General features: G+C 44.2%; 1 protein-coding gene across 1 annotated transcript; it reads left to right on the top strand.

Moving 5' to 3' along the window:
- The first annotated feature begins 1557 nt into the window (after positions 1 to 1557).
- Positions 1558 to 19279, top strand: ccdc50a (coiled-coil domain containing 50a). The gene is made up of 11 exons (XM_070960887.1): positions 1558 to 1857; positions 5318 to 5380; positions 7995 to 8124; positions 9969 to 10059; positions 10805 to 10907; positions 15676 to 15827; positions 16665 to 16709; positions 17068 to 17229; positions 17378 to 17460; positions 17574 to 17683; positions 18563 to 19279. Exons 1-11 carry the CDS (start codon positions 1803 to 1805, stop codon positions 18580 to 18582), a joined length of 1014 nt encoding a protein of 337 aa, XP_070816988.1. The 5' UTR covers positions 1558 to 1802; the 3' UTR covers positions 18583 to 19279.
- The last annotated feature ends 4131 nt before the right edge of the window (positions 19280 to 23410 follow it).

Below are 23410 nucleotides of genomic sequence, written 5' to 3'. Positions count from 1 at the left end.
GCCTGTTGAAGGGATTGAATCACCAATTTCTAGTTTTAGTCCTATGAAACAAAACTAAATGTGTTGATGAGGCACCTGAAACAATTCTGTCACAAATATTATTATTCTTTATATCAACAATGCAGCAAGGTCTTACTTTTTCTCTTAGTGATACAGCAACGCAGTTCAAAGATTGCAAACAATTGAACCTGCTCTCCATTTATATAAGTGTAAGACATGTTTGTGATGTGTTAGCCAAAGCCATGCAGTCGTCAATCCTGTTTCTGCTGCCAACCAGCCCACTGCATCACTAATGCACGAGGTCAGGTCACTGGAGAATAAGCAATAAGACTAATTCAGTCATGAGTGTGGACACAGGCCATAGATGTCTATCAATGTTGTCACTGACTGGCCAGTAAATGGACAAGGTCATTATAACTGATGGATGCATTCAGTAAGTATAATTACGCGGAAACGGGCCGCAGGTGTGGCAGTCACATGCAAGTTAAAATTCTGAACACTAGAGGGAGCAATACATTAACATAATGTGAATACTAGCAACTGTCAGATCACGTGACACGTGTGTGTATTTGTTTGTGTAAATGAGAAAGAGAGAGCCCGAGCAAAGCTTGTATCACATGGCCACTTCTAAATGTGTCACCTTCATTGAAACAAACAAATGTATAGTCAGTCCACTTTGTCTTTGTTGAGATTTTAACCTGCATATCGTCCGCGTGCAGTGTCTGGAGGCATCAGTATTCACATGGACATAGACTTGGCCCAGGGAGATGTATTCCCTTTGGCTTCGTGTTACTCCTTGCATCTGCAGCTGCAGATGTCTACAGTCACTGATCGTTGTAGAGGGAGCTGCGTCAAGTCAATCACATTTGACTAGAATTATACCGGAAGTGGATAATTCACTCTTCAAAATTAGAGAGAAAGTCGGCATGGCTACTGATGGTCCTCTATAATGTTTTGAGCATCCTTGGATTTTATGGTAGTGTACTAAGTGTCACTGCAGCTGTTGTAAGAGTTGGGAGCTACCATTGTACATTTAGGTTATTTTGGATGCTCTGAATACTAAACACACACACACACACACACACACACACACACACACACACACACACACACACACACACACACACACACACACAAATCCTGATTTCTTTAATCCACAGCATTATGTGCATTTTTGTGTCATCAACGCTCAGATAAATGCAAATTGATAAGAGTCAATAACTCACTTATTACACTATGTCTTGTCATTTGTCAGAAAAACTTGCTTGGCTGTATTCTTGTGATTTGTGATCTGTGCACAGATTAGAATTTAGCAACATTTTATCTCATAATACCCACATCGTTAATCTTAATAAGTAATACAATAATAGATCATATGTTTTTCTTTGTTTTTTTATGTTAATTACTTTGTAACATTAAGTATTCGTGACCAAATAAGCGAGAACTATTCCGCGACTCCAATTTTGAAACGTGTAAGCGGATATTGTGTGTTACCGTGATGTGACTTGTCGGGCTGTTCGTGGGAAGGCTCAGTGAGGGAGGGACGCTTCACTCGTAGAAACCGTGACACGCTAGCTTCATCTGCCAAGCAATTACAGAAGCGACGTAACATTATCGAGGGAGGGTGGCAACCGAAACTAATCAAAAGGGCCGTCCAGCACCTGAACCATCAATCGGGTTTATGAGTAAAGGCGATCAATCAGCCTGCGGTTAAGTTAACCTTCGGAAGAAACGCGGAAGTGTAAATTCAACGTCAACGTTTTTTTTTTTTTTTTTTTTTTTTACTTATTATCGGTGACAACATGGCTGAATGTAACGTTAGCATCGACAAGAATAAACTACCTGGAGTGAAAGAGGGTAACGTCCACAACATATTTGCCGGCTAAATTTGAAGCAAGCTAGCTGTTAGCATCACACGTATCCAGCTAGGTGACACTAGCGAGGCTAATGTTAACTGAGTGAACACAGGTGTTTGTTATGAGTCTCATACACTATGGTTGTTATGTTTGTTAGCACAGCTTGCTATTGATGCTAGCACTGTAGACTTAAGGCTGGAGACAGGTAGCCAGCGCTGATTAGACTTCTTAGCGTGGGTGGAGTTGTCGTGTCAGATTTTTTGTCCCGGTCCAGATATGTTTCCATTCAAGATTAGAAGGAGAAACATTATTTTAGCGGGAGGAGAAGAGGTGTCTCCCTCATGTTTCTCACTGTGGATTATGGTGAATGCTTCGTGGGCAAAGGGATATTCACTGTAATGGATGTGCTACATCCGGCACGACACCGGTGTGGGCAAATAAAGTGTAAGAGTCAAGGAACTTGTCGATTTATAGTCGATCACATTTACCTATTTTAAGGTCTGGAGTTCAGGCAGAGCTCTGAGGACTTGATGGATTTGTTTTTGTGATGAAAGCATGGACAGTGGACTGAGTGTCCTCTCGCCTCTTCTGTTTGAATTTCATATCTGACATATCCGGTAACTTTTTGCTTTTGGCTGTAAAGTTTGTCACTGCTTTGAAACATTATAGACTAAGACTTTGTCACCCCCCCCCCCCCCCCAAAAAGAAACAAAAACGAGGCAACACCAGCCCCCTCCCACATAACTCTTAAACCCCAAACTTTGTCTACTGCTGTTACTCATGTGAAGGTGGAGGGCTGGTGCAGAGTGAGGCTTTTACACTGAAGCACGTTCCGGATGGGATGCTGTGCTGGTGGGAAGGAGCCATCCTGTTAGTGTGAAGCAGCTGCTCAGCAGGATGCTTGTTATTCTGGTCAGAGAGAGAAGGAGTGCTCATTCATTCCCACTGCTTGGCTCGTCTGCAGAGGGAAAGACTGAGAGAGCTGCTGGAAAAGTTTCAATTTCATCCCGTGTGTGTTAGGACAGTAGTAAATATTGAGCTGTCTGGTTGCGCTGTGCTCTAACAGATGAACCGAGCTTGTGTTCTGCACTGCACATGAAGCACAAACACTTGACTCTTGTGGTCTTTGTGCATTCTGGCGCCGAGCTCAAAGCGATCAAGCGGTGGATTAAATCGTAGCTTGCGGCTGTAATCCTTCTGTCACTTGTTGCTTGGTGTTGTTTTGAAAACTAGACCCAGTTAGACTCTGTTTTTTGCAGAATCTGAGCTGTTACGAGCTTTTTAAGGGAAAAAAATCGTTAGTCTAAAATGCTCAGAGTATACAGCTTTTCAAGACAGAATTAATCTCATGTTTCTTGGCTAAGAGGATTTAACATATGGTTGAAAAATGGTCTTTGTTAATCAAATCCCACACTGCTCTGAGGCCATGGGTGGGATGTTGTGGAGGTCTTGCCCTCCTCTTCACAACATCTGTTCAACTTTAAACCCAACCCTTCATCCAGTCACGTCCCATCTAATACACCCAGACAATTGGGACCTCTCCTCACTGTTTTGTTCGAGTCCCAAATTTGTTTTCTCAGAGCTATCTCTAGTAACACATAGCTGTAGACAGTTGCTGCTTATTAATACTTCATGTTGGATGAAGTAATCTTTGTGACAGCGGGTGAAGGGCTGGGAGCCTGGCAGTGAGGTTATCGAGTGTGACCGGGCTCTGTAATGAAAGCTGTGAGGCGGGAAGCTTTAAATACAAGATTAGAGTCAAAGAAAGGATTGATATCATTGAATGTGATTGATATGTCTGACCCTTCTATGAAAACAAGGGTAGGTTAAAGAGTTAGGTCATTGCTTAATTTGGTCGTGGCTGAACTTAGCCACTGAGCAGAGTGGTGCACACCAGGATGAAATCATGGCTTTATTTTATTCTTCTATATTTGATGCAGCGATGTTTACAGAAGTTTTGCAGCTGAGGAAAAGTTTCCGACTGTGGTTTACTACTTCACGATACATGCAAAACAGTTCAATCCATGTTGACTGAACCGTGGAAGTAGGCGCTATAAGGTACATACAGTACATCCAATGCTATGCGCTCCACACCCATAATTGGCTGAGGCTGTGAGAACGGTCTTAAATGTCTCCTTAGCTTCTACTGTTTCCTGCACAGGAAACTGTCAGCGTTTGAAGAGCGGTGGATCCCAAATATTCAGAAGAAGAAAAGCTATTTGACTCATTTTACAGCAGATCAGACGCATGTGTGGTGATGATATCGGGTTTTAATGAGGACAGCGCCCCTCCCACATCAGTTTGCAGAATTGTTTCCAGGATGAATGTTCACTCATTTTGACAGTATCTGTAATATTGAAACCATAAATGGAAAGTCCGCTGTCGTTTAGATTTGTTGTTAAGACGTACACAGACGATGGAAAACCAATAGTAGAATATAAATTTTTCCAGGAAAGTCTTGCAGGCTACAAATTTTCATCGTAATGGTCTCATACTGTCTGTAATATTTTAGCTTAGAATTTGAAGATAACTCATTCTTTGTCTGAATAAAAACACCAGCATTTAGGATATATCACCAGATTAAAATGAATGTGAATACATTTATCTGTCCCTGCCTTTCTGATGGACACAGATGTGCTTTACTTGTCTGCTCGTCACATTTTGTCAGCCGGTTCAGGGATTTAAAGCAGCAGTTTGACAGCAATAAACCTGCTTCTCCCGTCTTAAACCGTTAAATTACTTAAGAAAAAGCTCAAAAGCTCCTCCAGAAATCATTCTTTATTTAGGGCTTCTCTATTTAGGCTTTTACAGAGTGAGGACGTGTGATGGTTCCTCATTCTCAGTTTCACTTCGTGTCTTTACAGACAGAAAATAACCAAACCACATGCCAGATGGCCAAACTCTTTATCAGACTGAGAAACACTTGTTTAGCCCAGTTTCTCATCTGTGACTAATATAGATGTGCAGTTTTTAAAAGTCTCATATCATGTTAATGACCTTGTCTTGAAGCGTTAAACAGATCTTTTGATTTTTGCCTCAATATCTTCCAGTAGTCATCTGGCTCACAAAGCAAATCCATAGATCACCCTGAAAACTGTTCTTTTAAACATAGCTGTCAGTGCATCGTCTGCTGTAAACAACCACTGACCATGAACTTAAGTCCCAAATTAAATCTCCGCATTGACATGTTTTGGGTCCTCTACTTGTGTGTTCTAGCTAACCCATTCAGCCTGGCCTGCTGCCCTCCATTGTGGGTCACTTTTGAAATCATTTTTCTTTTTAAGCGTGAGTGCAGGCAGATGGGCCGGATGTTAAACATATGAAACAGTGACTGGCAGATTCAGATCGAACATCTCAATTTCCTCAAGTATGCATGTAGTGGTTGAAACCAAGTTGGGTTTTTTCACAGAAGGCTGCATCAGTGCTTGTTTTCAATTTCAGTCTTTTTTTTTTCTTTCCAGTGTGCCGAGACTTTGCTGTGCTGGAGGACCACTGCCTGGCCTACAACCTCCAGGAACAAGAAAGTAAGAAATAACAAATTAGCCATGTTCTTCATTTGTTCCCCCATGATTGCACCATAAGAGATAAGACATCTCTGCCTGACAGAGGACGTCTTCTGCTTTTCTAATTTTCATGTAAATGATGTGGCCCAGAGAAAAGCTCAGCCGCCTTTTATAGCTCCTGTTTATACAGATACTGTAGGTCTGCTTAAACACTTCCGTCATTCGTCGTTGTAATGTTTTCTGCATCCGACCCGTTACTTCACTTCGTCAAGCTGCCCTGCTGCATTCCTATAATAGGTCACTTAATGCTTGCTTTGCAAAAGAACAAACTATGAAAGATGTTTTCAGAGCGTAGCAGTCCGCCACGCTCGTCTTTTCCCTTCTGGAAAATTTGTCAAGTCCAGCAGGGCAAACTGCAGCGTCAGTGGCTGCAGCCTGATTAAGCCCACATAAAACCTTGCTTCAGCCACACAGTTAACAGTGTGAATGGTGCAGGATGCCACAGTGATACTGTATCAGGGTAGGGCTGTGGCAGATGACAGTGGCCTGGCGCATGTGATTGGACCGGATCACATTAATTTGTGTGCGCTGCAGCTGTAGCGCAGAGAGGCCCGGATCTGAATCTGGATCTGAAGTTAGACGGCACAGTCAGCTCAACAAGGGCTTTTATATGGAACACACTGTGAGCTGCGATTGTCTGTTTGTGCACATGGGTCACAAAGGATCGTTTTGTGTGTGTAGTGCGTTTTTCGTTAGCTGTGTTTGTCCCTGCTCTCCTCATTAGATTAGCTGGTGCTTTCATGTGAGCACATGTAGGTAATTAGCCGGCATCTTTTTAGATGAATGATTTAAATCTCCCAGCTTTCTCTTTTGCTGGAGTGTTTCCAATAGACACACTGTCAGGAACTTCTGGCCCCTCACTGGAGGCTAAGCCATCTCCTGCTGAGTTGGGTTGAAAGGACATGTTCTGCCAAGAAGCACTGACAAACACAGATCCAGACATAACAAGGCGTTCCTTTCATCAGGCAAAAATGACTAATGGCTTATAGCCACCACAGCTCCTCTTATCCTTCACCTGCTCTCATTCATAAAGACATGACAGGAACAGAAAGAGGAGACGGCTTCGAGAGGAAGGCAGGAAATCAGCTGGTTACTGTTCAGATTTGTCTGGTGAGCTTTTGTTTTGAAGGGATGGGTAAATGTACAAATTTAGATAGACAACCACTTTGACTTCTTTGGACAACAGTTTGTTTTCCCATTTCCTTAAATATGTCACTATATCACCATAAAAGGGTGAAGTATGCAACGAGCTCTGTGAGAGCGAAGGCCAGATGTCACCCAGCCATGCTGTCAGTACAGATTAGGCTCCGTCTTAGCTGTCGTTCATTTGTTTTTGGCTGGTCTGTCCTTGTGTTGTCAGTAAACCTTTAAAAGCCTCAGTGATCCATAACCACAGCTCGTCTCCCTTTGTTGCCACGCTTAACAGATCTGGTTTGAGCAGGCAAAATGTTTGTTTGACCCTTGACCCTGGAGGTCACTGAGGAGAACGCTGGCTGACGTATCCTGACAGTTTTTTTTTTTTTTTCTCTCGGTCACAACAACAGATGGCCATCGCAAAAGGGGCCTTTTAGCACGTTCGCCTTCAGTTTTAATGGGAAGTTACAGCTGGCTTTTATTTCCATTCAAAATGTTGAGCGTGCAGAACACTGAAGCATCCAAATGTTGCATGGAAAACATTTCTTTGTGGTTGTGTCAGCACTTGGCGTCTGTGTTCCTGGATCGTGTTCCTCTGTTTCAGCACGGCTCTGCGCTGATGTGTCTGAGGTCCAGCTTTGTCACCCTAACTCCCCTTTTTCTGAGTTGACTTGAGTTGAGTTTTTTGAATGAATGAACGTCCACTCGTGGCTTTGTTTTTGCTTGTTTTTTTTTTCTCCCTTGAAAGATGAATCAATGAAAAATGGCAGTGGATAAATGACGGCCGTATTTTGGGCTGTGACATCAGTTTTGCCTTCAAACATCTTTGATCAGCGTCATCCCAAAAAAATCAATGTCGACCCCTTGACTTTTTATCAAGTTGCCACAGCTGTGACTCACTGTTTCCTATTTCAATCCCACCAATCAGAAAGCAGAAATTTTATGGAGCTTGTCGCGGGTAAATTGCCAAACGTAATTTGGTCCTTTTCACACGAAAGCTGGCAACAGATCGATAGCCAGGTGAAACAGAGCTGAGGGAGTGAGTGATGCTCTCCATGCTTACCAAGTGGCAGGAGTACGTCAGCAAGCAGGATTTATCATCTGTTATGGCCCACAGCGTGCCATCACACAACCTTGGAACGGCACCTCAGCTGTGAACATTCATTTCTCAGTGACTAAGAGCGCTCTCTGTTTATTACCAGAGACTGACGCGTCTGCGTCCCCCAGCGTTAATCTTGTTCTCTGCAGACCATCTAAACAAAACTACAGCTCCTCAGAGAGGAAGAACATCAAGAAAGTGTGGATCTGTCAATAAATTCCCAGTGCTCTGCTGCTCATCATTCACCCAGTTCCTCATCACAGGTGCGGTCCGGCCAACTGGCGCGCTGCGGTGTGTTTGTATGCAGCTTTAAAAGCAGTGCTTGTATGTTTGTGTCTACAGTTGAGAGCCACTTGGCGTCCAACGTCAATAAGAGCCGTCTGGTGCAGAAGGACCTGCAGGTGGCCAAGAAGCTGCAGGAGGAGGAGGATCTGAGGGCCAAGGTCCAGAGCAAGAAACAGCACACTGAGCTGTAGGTGTATCACGCACACACACACACGCACACACACACACACACACACACACACACACACACACACACACACACACACACACACACACTATTCCACTGAGAGAAATGGACAATGAAATCATACACACGAACAGTTACGTGGTTGTAATTTTATATTTGAATTTGTGCAGAATTCTGAATGTGTTCCGCTTTTATTTCGTCTGTTTTCTGAAGTTAATTGCTTGTTGCCCCTCAAACGCCTCAGGAAGTCCTCAGAATACGTTGCAGCAATAGTCTGTGTACGTGTTGATCTGCATCTGTTTTAGATTAGTCTAATTACTCCCAAACCCTGTACCTGAGACAGATTCACCGGCAAGGTGATCCAGCACTCCCGACACAGATGACTCCAAATGAATTCATCGTCCCGTGTAGGTTTAACCCTGTAATGTCGTAAATAGGTCATGTCTTGGATTTATTACCATAAATAAGCTTAAAATTCTCTTTCATTGAGTTTGTCATAGAGAGCAGTGATGACAAGGTTTGGCTTTGCCAGTTACTCACTAAAGCCTCTTTTTTTCTGATTACTGAAGAGGACAAGGTGACTACTTTCAGTAGGCAGAAGATCTCACTGACTTACATTCCTACATGTAGCTCGTGATAAAGAGCAACTGTTCCTGTGGGGGGAAGATTAGCACCAGCAAAGGCTTTGCTGGATCGCAAAATATAAATCTGTCTAGCTTGACTCAAAAAGAGAAGATGATGAAGCCTGTCTCCAGCTTGATAGATGTCGTCTTCACAACAACTAGCATCGCAAATATGTAGGAGAAGACACAAACAGACCCATCACAGTTCTTGTGGTCTCTGTGTGGTGTCTCCATAGCCTTGATATATCATTATATTTCTGAGGGGTTTGGGTCAGCTCCAGCTGCACATCCACAGCTATGCAGCTTCCCCACATTGATGGCTCCTAAACATAGCTCAGTGTTCTGTTGCCTCCGCTTCGGTTCTGACGAGGAGCTGCAACAGAACCCCCCCCCCCCATCTCTGCTTTGCAATTATTGAAATAAAGTTGCTGACTCACAGCTTAGATCACGTTTTCAAACCCACACAGACATTAAAAGCTCCAGTAGTGGGATTGCACCCCCAGGGAGAGACCAGATGCTCCACCATCTATGCAGGCAGGCCAATGCTGCTTGTCGTGCTGGGAGCCCACACTGCCATCCACCCTGCACTGGCCAATGCCAGCCTCAGACATTGCATCACTTGTTTCTTCTATGTCTGTTTATCTTTGCCAGCTTAAGTCCTCCAGAGCTGTTGGCTTCACAGGCCAAACACAGGTGCAGCTCAGTGTGGTTAAGCTGTTACTGTGCCTTTTAAGTAAAGCGTTATACACTCATGTAAGTCCACACACAGAACAGAGAAAAGGTCTGTGCATAGCAGCCCTCCAGGCAGATGGTGTTGTTGTCAAAATCATGTTGCTAAGAGTCAGCCAAAGCGAGCTGTTGAGATCAACATCACACCAGGCAAAGACGTTCCTGCTCCTGCCTGAAGCGTACACACTCCTCTCACATGTTAGATGACAGCTTCACCGCTGATCACGTTTCCCTGGTGTAGCATGATTATTTCAACTGTTGTGCAGCCGTTGGGTCATTTCTTCATAGATAATACACTGTGAATGTATATTTTCATGATAATAACTGGGAAGCTTGGTGGTGTTGGAGTGTTTTTGTGAAAGTCTGTCCGCCATGAAAGTCTCAATCTGCTGTATTAATCTAGTCTAGACAGTTGTGTATCTGCTATTAATGTTTTAATGTTCTCCAAATCCTCTCCCCTTGTCAACATGAACACATCTATGGGCATCTCAGTGAGCGCCAAGATAATGAGATCGCCCAGGAAATACAGGATCAACTGGTCCGACAGGCAGAACAACAGCGACAGCAGGAAGAGAAGGATGCGGTGAGAAACACACACACACACACACACACACACACACACACACACACACACACTTCTGCCCATTCAAGCACAATGCTGGTTACATCCACCCATCAATGGCTTGGCTTCTAGTATCGATAAAATGTACAGGGTGGGTCATTCCACTTGAATTATCACCTTGCTTGCGCCTCCCCATTGTAATGATGGAATGACAGCCATGATGAATCTTTCTCAATCACAATGTTTATGCTCCACATAAAGAGCAGAATTTAAGGACGTTCTCAGGCCACATTATCAGGATATTTTTGCAGATGTTTCCCCTTGATATTGTTGGTAATAATTTCAGAGATTAGTATCTGTTTCTCCCTACAACGAGGGCTATGGTTCAGTTTATGTCCATCCTTCATAATCCGGTATTGCATGTATTGCCCTAAAGGGTGACTTGTCAGTAAATCTTTCAGGAGTGTCTCATATACCACTGAATATTTTTCTCTTTCGACCGAGGGGTTGATGGGTCTCATTGCTCCCTAGTTCAATGAATGTTTATGTTGGGGCTCCACAGCACGTGCTTACTTGTTTGAAACATCAGGGAATGATGCATCTCACCACTGCAATCTGATCCATTTGAAAGCGCACTGACTGACAGAAGAAAAACACTGCATCTCAAAAGACAGTGACATATTTGTTACAGAGCGGCCCAAACGCAGACTTTTTCATACTCATGCGGGGCGGCGTGTTTACCGTTTGCGTGCTTGTTTGTTTGCAGGCCATTGCTCGTAAGCTGCAGGAGAAGGAGATGAAAGAGGAAAGGAGGAGACAGAAGCAGCTGGAAGCAAACTTTGAGGAGGAGTACTTTGAGGATCACGGAGGTGGGGAGAGCTCCGCTGATTCATGTCAATGCGTGGCTGTTTGGGTGTGTGTGTACCTCTTTCCTCGTATGTGTTTGTTGCTTGTGTGAGCTTGTGTGTGTGTGTGAGGACATGTGAAGATATGCTCCTTCTTCCGTGGACTTGGGTTTTCTTTCCAGCTGGATGTGTGAGGGTGTGCTTTTGATGCTGCTGACACGAGGCAGAGATTTTGGAATGCATTCATGAGCTCATAATTAACCTTGAAGGGAGGCTTACATGTTCATACAGGGGCGTAATTGTAATTTCGCTCCAATTCAAGCGCAAACACGGCCGTAAATGGGTTTAACAGTGCTCCAGCTTTAAGACGCAGCTGAAATATGCTTTGATATCAGATTCTCCCTCAGATATTAAATAAATCTGGAGTTTTTGGCTAAAAAAATGCAGATTTACGAACCGATGCCACATACCCACCTAGAACACCTTTGTCCACAAATCTGTATTTGTTATGCTTCTATAAAATACTGGTGAGCATCTCAGTGTGACGTATTGGAGTCTGTTTCAAGTCTTTTCATGCACACCACCCCACTGCATGATTCATCCCACAGGAGGTCTGTTCATTTTCGACTGAAGCAGAAACAGAGGCTCATTTGAATCATCCTCTTCGACTTGTTTGTAAAGTCTTGCCCCTTGTCAAGTTACCTGTGTAGGCCGTTCACCTCAAGATGAGGCCTGATCCGTCTTCCTGAGTCATCTCCACGTTGAGAAATGTAGGTTTAAACACAGGGCTTTTGTAATAAAAGGCCACCAGATTGTCTCTGCCGCTTAAATGTATCAGCTATCAGACAGCAGTGTGGCGAGGTCTGAGAGCAGTTCTAGTTCTTGAGCCATAGGCGAGTCCCTCCTGACTGATAAAAGCTCAGCTCTTGTCTCTGCGGCCTTCTCAGCCTGCTGAGTCTAATCTGGCAGATGGACTCCCAGTTCTCCTGCCGGAACCCTTGGCCATGTTAGGTTTGGATTTTGTCCTCTTCCAGAGGTGGACATTTAGCATATGCTGCTGCACTCACATCATCCTTAGATGGAGTAAAATAAGGTATTCCAATACTTGAGGCTCTCTGGATGTCTGTTTAAGTGAAACATGGATGAGTAGCTGCTGTAGAGGCAGGGTTTAGACGCTGCACTGTCTGGTTTGTTGACATAAACACGTCTGAGCAAGTGTCTCCAGCTGTCCGTCTACCCTGCCTGGATCACCAGCTGTCCTGGTGTATTACCTCTTTCTAAAGATGTCGCACATGACTTGGAATGACACTAGAGTACATCCTTGATAACTGCCGTCTTGATACTAGAACAGGGCTTCTCAAAGTCTGGACCTTGGTCCGCATCCAGACCAAAAGGCAAGTCAGTCAAGACCCAGCTCCTGTTGTCAAGTGGCGGCTCGCAGATCACATCCAGCCCGTAGAATATTAATGAATTCAGAAAATGTGTGCTTGTAACATTACTGCCCAGTGGAAAAGGTCCAGTCTGTTGTGAGCGTGATGGTCGATCAGCTTGCCAACCCAAAAAGTTTGTGACTCGCAGTTCACCTGCTTTACGGATAGTCACAGAGAATCACAAAGCTTGTCTGTTAGATGCAAGAGGCATCACTTGGTTTATTTTCATTGGCCAACTGTTGTATTGAGTCCCAGAAGAGGAGTTTTTAGTTGAGATAAGGACTCATTGGTCAGTTATGCTCAGTTACCAGGCTCACTTCTAAACAGAACATTCATTTTGTGAGACAATGAAATTATTAAGCAATAATAGTCAGAAATAAATGAAACTGTCTGCGCCTTGTCTGCCTCTGTTTTGTGCTGGACCAGTCACTAGAGATGTGATGTTAATTCATTGATGTTATTTTGTTATCACCAATCATTCCAGACCGCTGACCTTGAATAACAATCCATGCAGATCTTTGATCAATATGTTTGACAACCTGTGCTCCAATATTTCTGCCACTCCCAGCCTCAACGCGATTGCAGTATTACCTTGCAAGTTAGTTATATAGTCACTGATAATGTCCCTGCTCTGTGTGTGTGTGTGTGTGTGTGTGTGTGTGTGTGTGTGTGTGTGTGTGTGTGTGTGTGTGTGTGTGTGTGTGTACAAAACTGCGGCAGATTGAATGTTCTGAACAAAGATTCAACACCTTTGTTTGCTCTGCGAGGGACTGACGTCACGGCACATTCATGCAGGTTACAGATTGTAGCCGTCCACACGCGTGTTTAGGTGTGAGACCATCCTGTGCTTGTATGTGGATATCCATCTTGGATATTTTATCAGGTGATGTAATCAGCCGCTCTCACAGGAAATGAGCTGCTGCTGGCTGCTACAGGTGCACACAAAGCAGCGATGGGGGCAGAGCCTGTCTCTGCTTGATGGATGCATGACTGTGGAAATAACTGTGAGGAAGAGAGAAAGCGTATTTAAAAGTGAGATGGGGTGAAAGTGTAAGCTAAGCCCAGTCACTCTGAGCAGGTACCAGCCTTTTCACCTGCCTCTTTTTTTTTTCTTGAAAGTCAACAAAGCAGCCGGTTAGATAAGTGAATTCCACTGAGCTGACTCTCAGGGCACAGATCTCTGGCCTCCGCTGTGTGCTTCCTCAACATGCTTTTCAACTCATTTGTTTTCATTCAAACTGTTGTCAGTCTCAGGCCAACTCCCAGCAGGACGGCTCTCTTAAGGAAGAACAAGTCGTTCTCAGTCTCAGGTTCAGTTTTTTCCCTTTAAGTCAGTCGTGCTGTGGTTATGATGCAGCGTTTGCTCTGCTGACACGATGTATGTCTGTCAAACAACACAGTGTTTAAGGGTGTTACAGCACATATTATTTGTTTATGTCTCAATCAGTAGTCTGAAGTGTTTGGAGCTTTTCCATTTTTAAAGACTATTCTGCGACAATGCTACCACCTTTATGAAGACTCCAAACACTTGTTGCTACTGTTCCAGCTTTATGTTCATTTTCCCATGGTACTAACCACATCTCTGGACATTTTGGGTACAGCTAATACCTCCATTCTGTACACCTGCTGCATGTTTGTCTTTTGCCCCAACTTTCTCCTCACAGGTGCTCAGTGCTTACTAACCATCTTAGCTTATATAACTCCTGTCTATTATTTTTCATGTTCTCATCAACCATCATCTTCATCATTCTCTCCATACTGGGCTCCTACCACCCTCACTCCATCTCTGTGCTGTTCAGCTGCAAGAAGACCCCTTGACTTGGACAGACACACCCGGCACAAGTCAGCTTCCCCAGGCAGATACAATGCACATGCTCCTGTGAGCTCACATCGTGATTACTCCCCAGACTATAGCTCAACAGAGCCCAAAAGGAGCAGGTACCCAAGACAGGACCCAGCAGCACCCCACAGCCGCTCCAGATACCCTGAGCACTACCTAGTGGCAGAAGGAGGGCGAAGCAGACACGCAGACCCGTACCCAGAGCACCTGCTGCCCTCCAGAGGCAAGCATGGGGACAGGTACCCAGATTATGAGCCCACAGAGACAGGGAGAGCCAGGGGCCCAGGGGGGGAAGACACAGAGAGAGTAGTGAGGAGGAAGGAGAGACCAGCCAGACCACCTCCACCACAGAGATACATAGAGAGAGACAAGCCCAGGGACCGACAACGTGACCGAGACAGGGGCAGAGACCTGGAATGGGAGAGGCGTATGGGCAAAGACCAGAGGAGAGACAGGGAGCAGGACCTCAGGAGGGGAAGAACAGAAGGAAGAGACAGGGAACGATCCAGAGACAGGGGACAGAGCTGGGACAGATACAGAGAGAGAGACTTGCAGCGACACATAGACAGACAACGAGCCAGAACCAGGAGCAGGGACAGGGGACTTGAAGAGGAGCCAGGGTACAGCAGGGAGTGGCTGAGGGAGGGCAGGGGTTCCTGGGAGGAGGAAGGGGATGGTGGTGAGAGGGACAGGAGGGCGAGGGGCCGGCAGCGCGTCCACTCCGGCCCCGAAGAGGTGTTTGACGAGCTCAGGAGCGTCGAAGAGAGAGGGTGCACCAGAGAGTTCAGGGACACCCAACATGGGGAGGGTCACCCCAACGAAGAGACAGGTACCACCCTGAGCCCCCCCTCTGGGCTCTGCAGGGTTGTTTGTGTGGTGTGCTGAAGCTTTCTCTTTTTTATTTGCCCTGGAAGTCTCTGGTGGTGGGTTGATCTAATATTGCAATCACTAATGAACTAATCTCTCTTACGAGGACGGCAGTGATCTGACAGTTCCTGGTGACCGATGTGATTTTGAGGGTTTGACATGGTTGAATTTGTCGCTGCTGTGCTGTGGGAATCACTCATTCTTGCATGTTCCGCTGAGTTGTCGCATTGAGCAAATGATAACACTGCTCAGACTGAAACGTGTGCTGTGATTGTGTAGTAGAATAGCTCCGTGGATTTTTGATAAGTCAAATTTTTGGCATTCACAAAGGGCTTCAAGGCGGTTAAGCTGGTTGTTTTATCTCAAAGGTGATCAACAAAACAGTGATTAACACCAGTGGAGATGCACTGCAGCCCTTTTAGGTGCCTTAAGACTACGATTAGTCGATCAGTCAGAAAAAGATTTGATTATTTTAATCAGTAATTTTGTCATTTATCAAGAAAAATGCCAAAATTGCTGTGAAACTGTGATTTCTTTTTCATAATTTTCTCATGTAAGATTAAACACCTGATTAAAAAAAATAAACAGGTAATTCAATCATGAAAATGGCTGTTAATCCTAATCTGTCGTTACTATAATGTGCCGACATCCGCAGGTCGTATTGTGCACCGAGGGAGCGGAGCAGTCGTAGCAGAAACCGAGTACGGACTGAGCGAGGCCACCAGGGGCTTGACGAAGCTTGATCTCCGCGATCAGGAGCTGAAGGACATGGAAGTGGCCAGGAAGCTGCAAGATGAGGAGATCAAAGTGAGAAAGGACAACAGAGAAAATTCGATTTTATTTACTGTTTTTTTACAGCTTTAACAGTTTTATGAGCGTGATTAAAACCAAGCAACCGAACAAGAAGGAACAGGATATTTACATTGAAGACACTTTATGGTACATCAGTTTTATACACTTAACAACTCGTCCTTTGTTGCTAAGTTCTGCTAAGAAATCCCAAAATGTCCAACTAGGCATGTTAAAAATGCCAACATTAATACCTGGTCATAAATACTGACAGCTCAAGACCAACCTCAAGCACTTAAACGTGGTAATGCTGAAGGCTACAAAGAGCAAGAGCTGAGCGCTAACACCCAGTTAAACCCAGATAAACAAAGTCAGATATGGAGCTTATAAAACTGATTTCAAAATAATGGGCTCAGCATAACAACTACATACACCACTGGAATGAGTTATTCAGCTTTCTGTAGAATAAAGGTTTTTGGGAGTAGTCACATGAGAGGCTTTATTTTCCATCCATCCATCCATTTTCTATGCCGCTTATCCCTTTTGGGGTCGCGGGAGGTTTTATTTTATCAAAGAAAAAACATGCATGTCTTGGATTAAGCAACGATATGTTTGGAGTCTAATTTAGTGTTGGTATGATAACAGCTTCAATATCTGGAGGGAGTTCTGAACAAAGAGGCACTGAGTAGCACGATGTGTTCAAGCAGTATACTCTAAAGTCTCTGCTGTAAATGACTCAAAGTGTCATAAAAAACATAGCGAAAGGCCTCAATCTCAGTCGTTTCCTATGTTATATAATGTGGAACAATGTGTTCCACTCTGGGGAAAATGTGACTTTTTGTTTTCTGGTTTCAGGCAAGCAAGATGCATGTGCGTGCAGCCCAAGTGGCGCAGGATGAGGTGAGTGGGCATGAAGTCTGGAAACTTCTTCTGCTGTCTGTGCTCTTTATATCCTTTCATTTCCTGAGCTCAGTCAATTGAATGGGCTTTATTGCCATATAACCCTGAGTGTATGAAGCCATGTCTAAACCACACTTTCTGGCCCAAGATTATGTAAGAAGATGTAATCTACTACTGTGCAAGTGACATCATTGTTATTTAATGCACTTTTAGACACACATATGGCTGTGAACAGGGTGTTTTCAGATGCTATACATGTACTGACATGAAACATGATAGACGTATCGCCCACAGATCAAAGGATATGGAGGATTTTGGAGGCGTTGATGTGAATGTGTCTGATGTGTCGCTGTGGCAGGAAATCGCCCGGCTGATGATGGAACAAGAGAAGAAGGAGTACAAGAAGATTCGGGAGCGGGACAATGAGAGAGAACGGGAGAAAGAGAAGGAGCGAGAGAGGGAGAGGTTGGCCATGGAGAGGATGGCGATGGAACGGAGGCGGCAGGAGAAAGACTACAGGGTAATTTTCCATAACCATGCTCATTTTAAAATATGTGCTTTGAGGTGAAATATTTTTGCAGCTTGTGACTTTATTTTATATGAAAGTGTATTTCCACTGCGGTAGAGCAACCATAATTTTAGGAACCGTAATTTTTGTTGGTTTCCAGTTAAATTCGGAGGAAGTCGTCCGGCCCAGAACACGAGATGAGCAAGAATACCAGAGGCAGAAGAACCACAGCAGGCCTGCCAGGTACAAGATTCTGCAAGATCGCTTCTTTAGGCCAAATATTAACCGTCAGTCAAGACATGGAAACCTCAGGAATCCCATCAATTTTTCAGTTTTTCTTTCCCTGTCTCCGTCAGGCCCCCTCAGCCTCGTGCACACGACTATGAGAATGTGAACTCTGGCTACGGCTACTCGGACCACCCTGTCCCCCCCCGTGCTCCCACCAGACCTGAGGCTGCTTACAAAGGTATGAAATCCATGTGACAGAGTGGTTGTATTTACTTAATCCTAGTAAGTATGGAGCCTGTGTTTAAGGACCACACTGGTGTTTTTGTTTTTTCTACAATGAATTGCATATCAACATCATCACTATTTCTTTAGTTTATCTGATGTTTATTATTTTGGACTAAACCTGAACCACACGCGTAGCTGCCAGTAGCTCCTTATAGGGTGCTGATTAGCCCAAATTGCTGTGTTTCAACCGCAAGTACAGAACTTGAAGCCTGTAAACATGGATTCTCACCTCACGTGATCTTGTGAATCCAGCTGCTTGATTTCAGAGGGATTCTGACCATCAGCCCAAAAGTCAAAGCTATTTCTTTAACGATCATATATGACAAAGAAAGCGAGCAAGTCCTCACATTTGAGAATGAAAATGTTTCACCTTTTTCTTTGGAAAGTGACCGAAACACTTTTACTACGAATCTACTATCAAAATAGTTGCAGATTAATTGTTTCCACTCTGCTGTAAATAACCCCAACACTGCTTAAACAAACACCTCTGGGATCAGTCCATATTCAGTTAATGAACACTTTTACATTTTCTGTTTTTATTGAGTAGATTTTCCTCAAGAAAAGTCACAGGAGTTTCTGGGTTTATAGTCCTAACCTTGACCCCAAAGGGAGCCGCACTCTGAGACGTGATGTATTTCACTGAAGCATAAGCAGCGCATGTGTCACACACAGATTAGTTCTCACAATCAACAGAAATATGTTCCTGATCTCGAAGAGGAACAGCTGATGTCTGAAACGAGCAGTGCACAAACACCCCGAGTACGATACGAGTTAAATTGCAGTGTGAAGTATGAAGCTGCTGATGGATCTGTGTCTCTTCCGTCTTCTCCAGGTGCCTATTACAAGCGATGACTCAGGATCTCCACCATGTGCAGACATGCTGACAGTCCTCCTTCGTCCGCTTTTTTTTTTTTTCTTTTTTAATTTATCTTTTTGTTTTCAACCATTCGCACTCTGTTGACCAAAAGCCTTGGGACAATCGATTGAGTTGGCAATGGGATTCCTTTTTTAAAATACCCTCCTAAGTTGGGCCCGGAGTAAAAGGAAGTGGATCTGTGAGTGCTGGAGCCACACTCATCTTTTCCCTTTTTTTTTTTTTTAATTTGTAAATTGTGATTGAAAATGATTATTTCTTTTAACTGACACGACATCAAGACAAGCCAAAATATCAGCCTTGCGACATAAACTCCCCCGATTCTTAGCTGTTGAAATGGAGGAAGCGCCTCCTCACCTGCTGTGGTCATCATGTGCTGATGTTCGTCCCATCCGTGGACCGTGCCGTCACAAGGGCTCAAGGCCTCCGCTGGATACGACCATGCAATCTCAGATTTCCTCATAACTCTTCATGGGATGTGCCTGTCTGCTCCAACATGGCTGCTACAGTGTCTTAGATATTACCAACATGGCAGCTGCTTTGTACGCCCATGCTGCAGTTCTGTTCTCCTGTCATGCTGTGCAACGAGGCTGCGCAGGCCCGACCCATGTGCCGCGCAGCGTGTGACTCCGGGGGCATACCTTTCTGTTGCTGTATTCAAACTAAAAAAAATAAGCCTTTATCAAGATGCTGGTAGTTTTGGCTCTGACGTGTTTACCACCGTGTTCCAGTGCAGAGGAGGTGAAGCTTTGTGATGATCCATGGACTTTTAATCGGCTGTAGACTGTGTCTTTTTCTGCTTGTGAGGGGCACTTTTTTATCCCCATCACCCTTAAAGTGGATGGGTGCTATTCTGTGTAAGACTCACTGTTTCTATGTGCATGCTTACTGAAAGTGTACAACTGTGTACATGCATTTCAGCTCTATATCAAATTACGTCTCCCTCTTTATCGTCAGAAAGGGCTAAAGCCACAAAAAGCCAATAATCTCTTTGTGAATGAACAAAATAGGTGTTAGCTCATGTACTACTATACAATATTATCACTTTTTCACCACTCTTTCATATCGGCTTGTCATCTTCAAACCAAAACTGGCCCATAAAAGATCCAGTACCAAAAGGAAATGCATGTACATTGCTTGTCTGTGTTCATGCTTGTGCTTACAGCGCGGACGTTGAATATTTGTTCTTTGTTTTATTTAAATGTAAATATCCACTTATTTTTTTCCCCACTTGTGCTACCAAATCATGTTCCCCATCGTGGAAAATACAGGATTTTCTCTTCAGTCCCTTTATCTCATGTCCCACCAGTTATCCTTGTTCAGAAAGGGAGCCTTATATTATATTTTTATACAAGATTTTGTTGCTCTTTCCACACACTGTTCCCTTAATTTCCATTCCCCCAAGCCTTCCTGCAGTCACTTCCAGTCCTCTTCTTTGTCTCAGAGGCAGATTTCACTTCCTGCCTGCAGAATAAGCAAACATTCCCACAATAGATCTGGATGGAGGGAAATCAGTCACAGGACACAAATCTTGTATCACTGCTCAAAGGAAACCATTTTAGTGTTTTTACTGCTCCAGGATCCATGACGTTCTGTTCATATTGAATACGGATGATAAGGAAAATAAAGCACCGTCAGGCTTTTGAGGTGATTGAAATGTTTGTGATGGCCTCAGTGATTCACTGGAGTGAACATGCAGTGCTGCTTCCCGGGTTGTCATGTTGTGATAAATGTTGCTGAAATCACTTCACAGAATGATTCCCTCCGTGTTCAGAGAGCATTAGCAGTTTTCCTCGCCCAGGTGTTCGGTGTGTGTATTGCTGAGGACAGACAGACGGGTCGTGTTGAACTCTCATCTGTGAGACTTGCTGTAGACAGACTGAGATTCGTGCCATATGTTTGTCATTTTTTTTCAGGGACTTGAAAATGGGAAAAGCTAAATATTTGCTGTGGTTGTAGCAGAGCTGCCACACCCACCGAGGTGGGACTCGTAATTTATTTGGTGAGAGCACCACCTTGTGGACATGTCGACAATTGAGAAAAGTGTACAAAAAGGATCTGATGAGGACGTCTTTGTGTATTTGTGGATGTTGTGCGTCAGACTTTGGAACCGAGTGCTGTCTACATCAAACATGGAGTGTTATGTTTTTTTTATTTTCTTTAATCCAGGGCTTGTATGCAATCAAATCATGATTCAGCACAAATGTGTTGGCACTTGCTGTAACAGAACTTTTTTAAGTACAATGAATTAACAAGTTGCTTTTACCTATAGCATCTCAAAATGTAATAAACTGTATCAGCATTTCCACTGTTCATCAATACGACTCATTCATTATGTCACTGAGCACACGAGGCGTGCAGCTACTGTAATAAAACAGCTCAGGCCTCCAAAACCTTTGAAAAAACACCTCAAGGCGGCTCTAAAAGGTTTCTTTAGCACCCGTTCATTGCTAGAATGTCATCTAACCACAAAGATGACACACTGTCTACCTGTAGTACAGGTTTTAATCTGCACAAGAATGGCTAACACTGCCCACAGCAACCAAGAAAAGATGAATTTGTGTGTTATCTTCAGCCTCCACCCTTTGACCTGCGGAAACCTTTGGGCCCAGAGGAAAATCTGCATAGTAAAAGGCACAAAAGACATTTACATTTTAAATTGTGGAGGTGTTGGCTGACACCTAGTTTCATCTCACATTTGTTCTGAATGTTTACTAACTGTTGGACAACATTTGCACAGGTTAACTAATTAATGATACTAATTCAAGCCAGAAGACTTAAACCGTCCATATACAGTGCAGTAACTGCTGCGTCATGTTTATTTTTGGTGGCACAGATACACAAGCACATAGTCACTGAAAGCATTTGCTGATTTGCAGCAGTTGTCTTCTATAAGTTTAGAAAAACAGACAAACACTTTGATCCCGTGCTAATTCTTTTATGTCTGTCATGGAGTCGCTGTGCAGTCATTTCCTTGTGTGAAGTGCTTCCTGTCAGTGGCGGGTTGTCTTTTATTGTCAACATATTTAATAAATCATGCCACTCTCAAGGAAAGTACAGAGTTACACCCATCAAATGAGAACGGCTGAGTGGAGCTGGTTCATCAACATACCTGACATACTGATGCTTCGTCTGCATGTGGTAACACCACTGCCATGCCCTCAGTGGGATATGTCACAACCAAACCACTGGAAGATACACCCCCCATAACCAGAAAAGTGGCTGCTGCTGAGATTTGAGATTTTAAGGCTTTAGTATCTGTTGAATTTTCAGCTGAAATGCTCCTCAGATGAAACCAGTGTCTGACGTATTAAAAGCATTAGACACCAAGCCTTCCAACATTTAGCTGGTGGCCTGCAACGTCCAATGCTGCTCTAACAGATATTGACCAATTCTGCAGTGATGATGCAGACTTTGGCTTTGCTTTCCAGACAGCTGAGCTCTGCAGCGTTTCAGGCGGTTCATGTTTTTACAAACATACGAAATCTTTCAGAAGCACAGTTCAGCCTCGCACCTCAGCCTGAAAACTACAGCAACAGGAGGCTCCCAGGGAGAAATCCGTCCAGAACCCCACTGCGGTCCCTCTGCTGGACCTTGGATGCACATTACACACACGACCAGAAACAATGACTGAAATTTATGAGCACACAAATTCCCAGGCAAAGTTTCCAGCTGAGCGGGTAACAGAAAGGCTGTGAAAGAATCCTGCGAAGAGAAACAGAGTTATTGTTTTGTATAGAAACAGTATATAGGCCTGCCTGTGTGTGCGGGTGGAGGTGTGTAGTACATGTTTGGTCGTGCTCTTCTTTTACTCATACACCACAAAATACACACAGCAATCCTCCTTGCTGCAAGCAAATATTTATTCATGCTCAGGCTCAAACTTTGATGTGTTGTCTTGTCAGTCAGACTGATGGCTGTCTGCTGCAGCAGGCCAACAGGTGTTTGCGCTGAAAACTGAAAAGAACACGGTGACATGGCGTCATAACTGCTGCTGAGACCGTCCATTACCGCGCAGATAAAACTCAAGCATATGTACATACAGGTGAATGAACTCACCTGTCCTGGCCGGTGTCATCCAATCAGTCGGCGGCCTGCGAGTGATGAAGACGCTGCTGTATTAACCGAGTGAGAGAAATTAGCTCTGAGGACTGAAAGCCGAGGCTCACCTGGCAGGTAAAAAAGGTGAGTGCAGCTGTCTATCAACTGAAGCACGCCGTGTTGAGACACGAAGACACACCCACTTATTAAAGAGAGAGAGAGAGAGAGAGAGAGAGAGAGAGAGAGAGAGAGAGAGAGAGAGAGAGAGAGAGAGAGAGAGAGAGAGAGAGAGTACTAATTACACTCTGATGTCCTGTCTATCCAGACCAGATCTTTATGGAAACGTAAATCATCCCGAAAGAAAAAATAAAAATAAGTGCTCCATCCACACTCTTTGCTCTAAAGCAGAAAGCTCCAGACATATTTAAGGCGGTGTACTGCATGCTCCTCTCTCTCTCTCTCTCTCTCTCTCTCTCTCTCTCTCTCTCTCTCTCTCTCTCTCTCGGCCTGCGCGGTGAAGCCTGCGGCGCGTCTTCAGGAAAAACTGGTAGAGGTGGTCATAGAGCCAGTGATGGGAATCACGTCTCCCTGGAGGGATCCGCATCTTATGGCTGCCTTTCCAAGAGCCGTTCAAAACAAAGACTTCTCGTTCTTTTATTCTTCTTTTTAATGGGCGGGGTTTGGTTTATCTGCTCAATGATCAGGACCGGGTAAGACCTGGATCAGATTCAAGCTTAGACATCCCACCAATGTCATTTCATTTCG

Source organism: Chaetodon trifascialis, chromosome 4 (assembly GCF_039877785.1).
Source record: "Chaetodon trifascialis isolate fChaTrf1 chromosome 4, fChaTrf1.hap1, whole genome shotgun sequence".
NCBI classification, from domain to species: domain Eukaryota; kingdom Metazoa; phylum Chordata; class Actinopteri; order Chaetodontiformes; family Chaetodontidae; genus Chaetodon; species Chaetodon trifascialis.
This window is presented reverse-complemented; position numbering and strand designations above follow the sequence as displayed.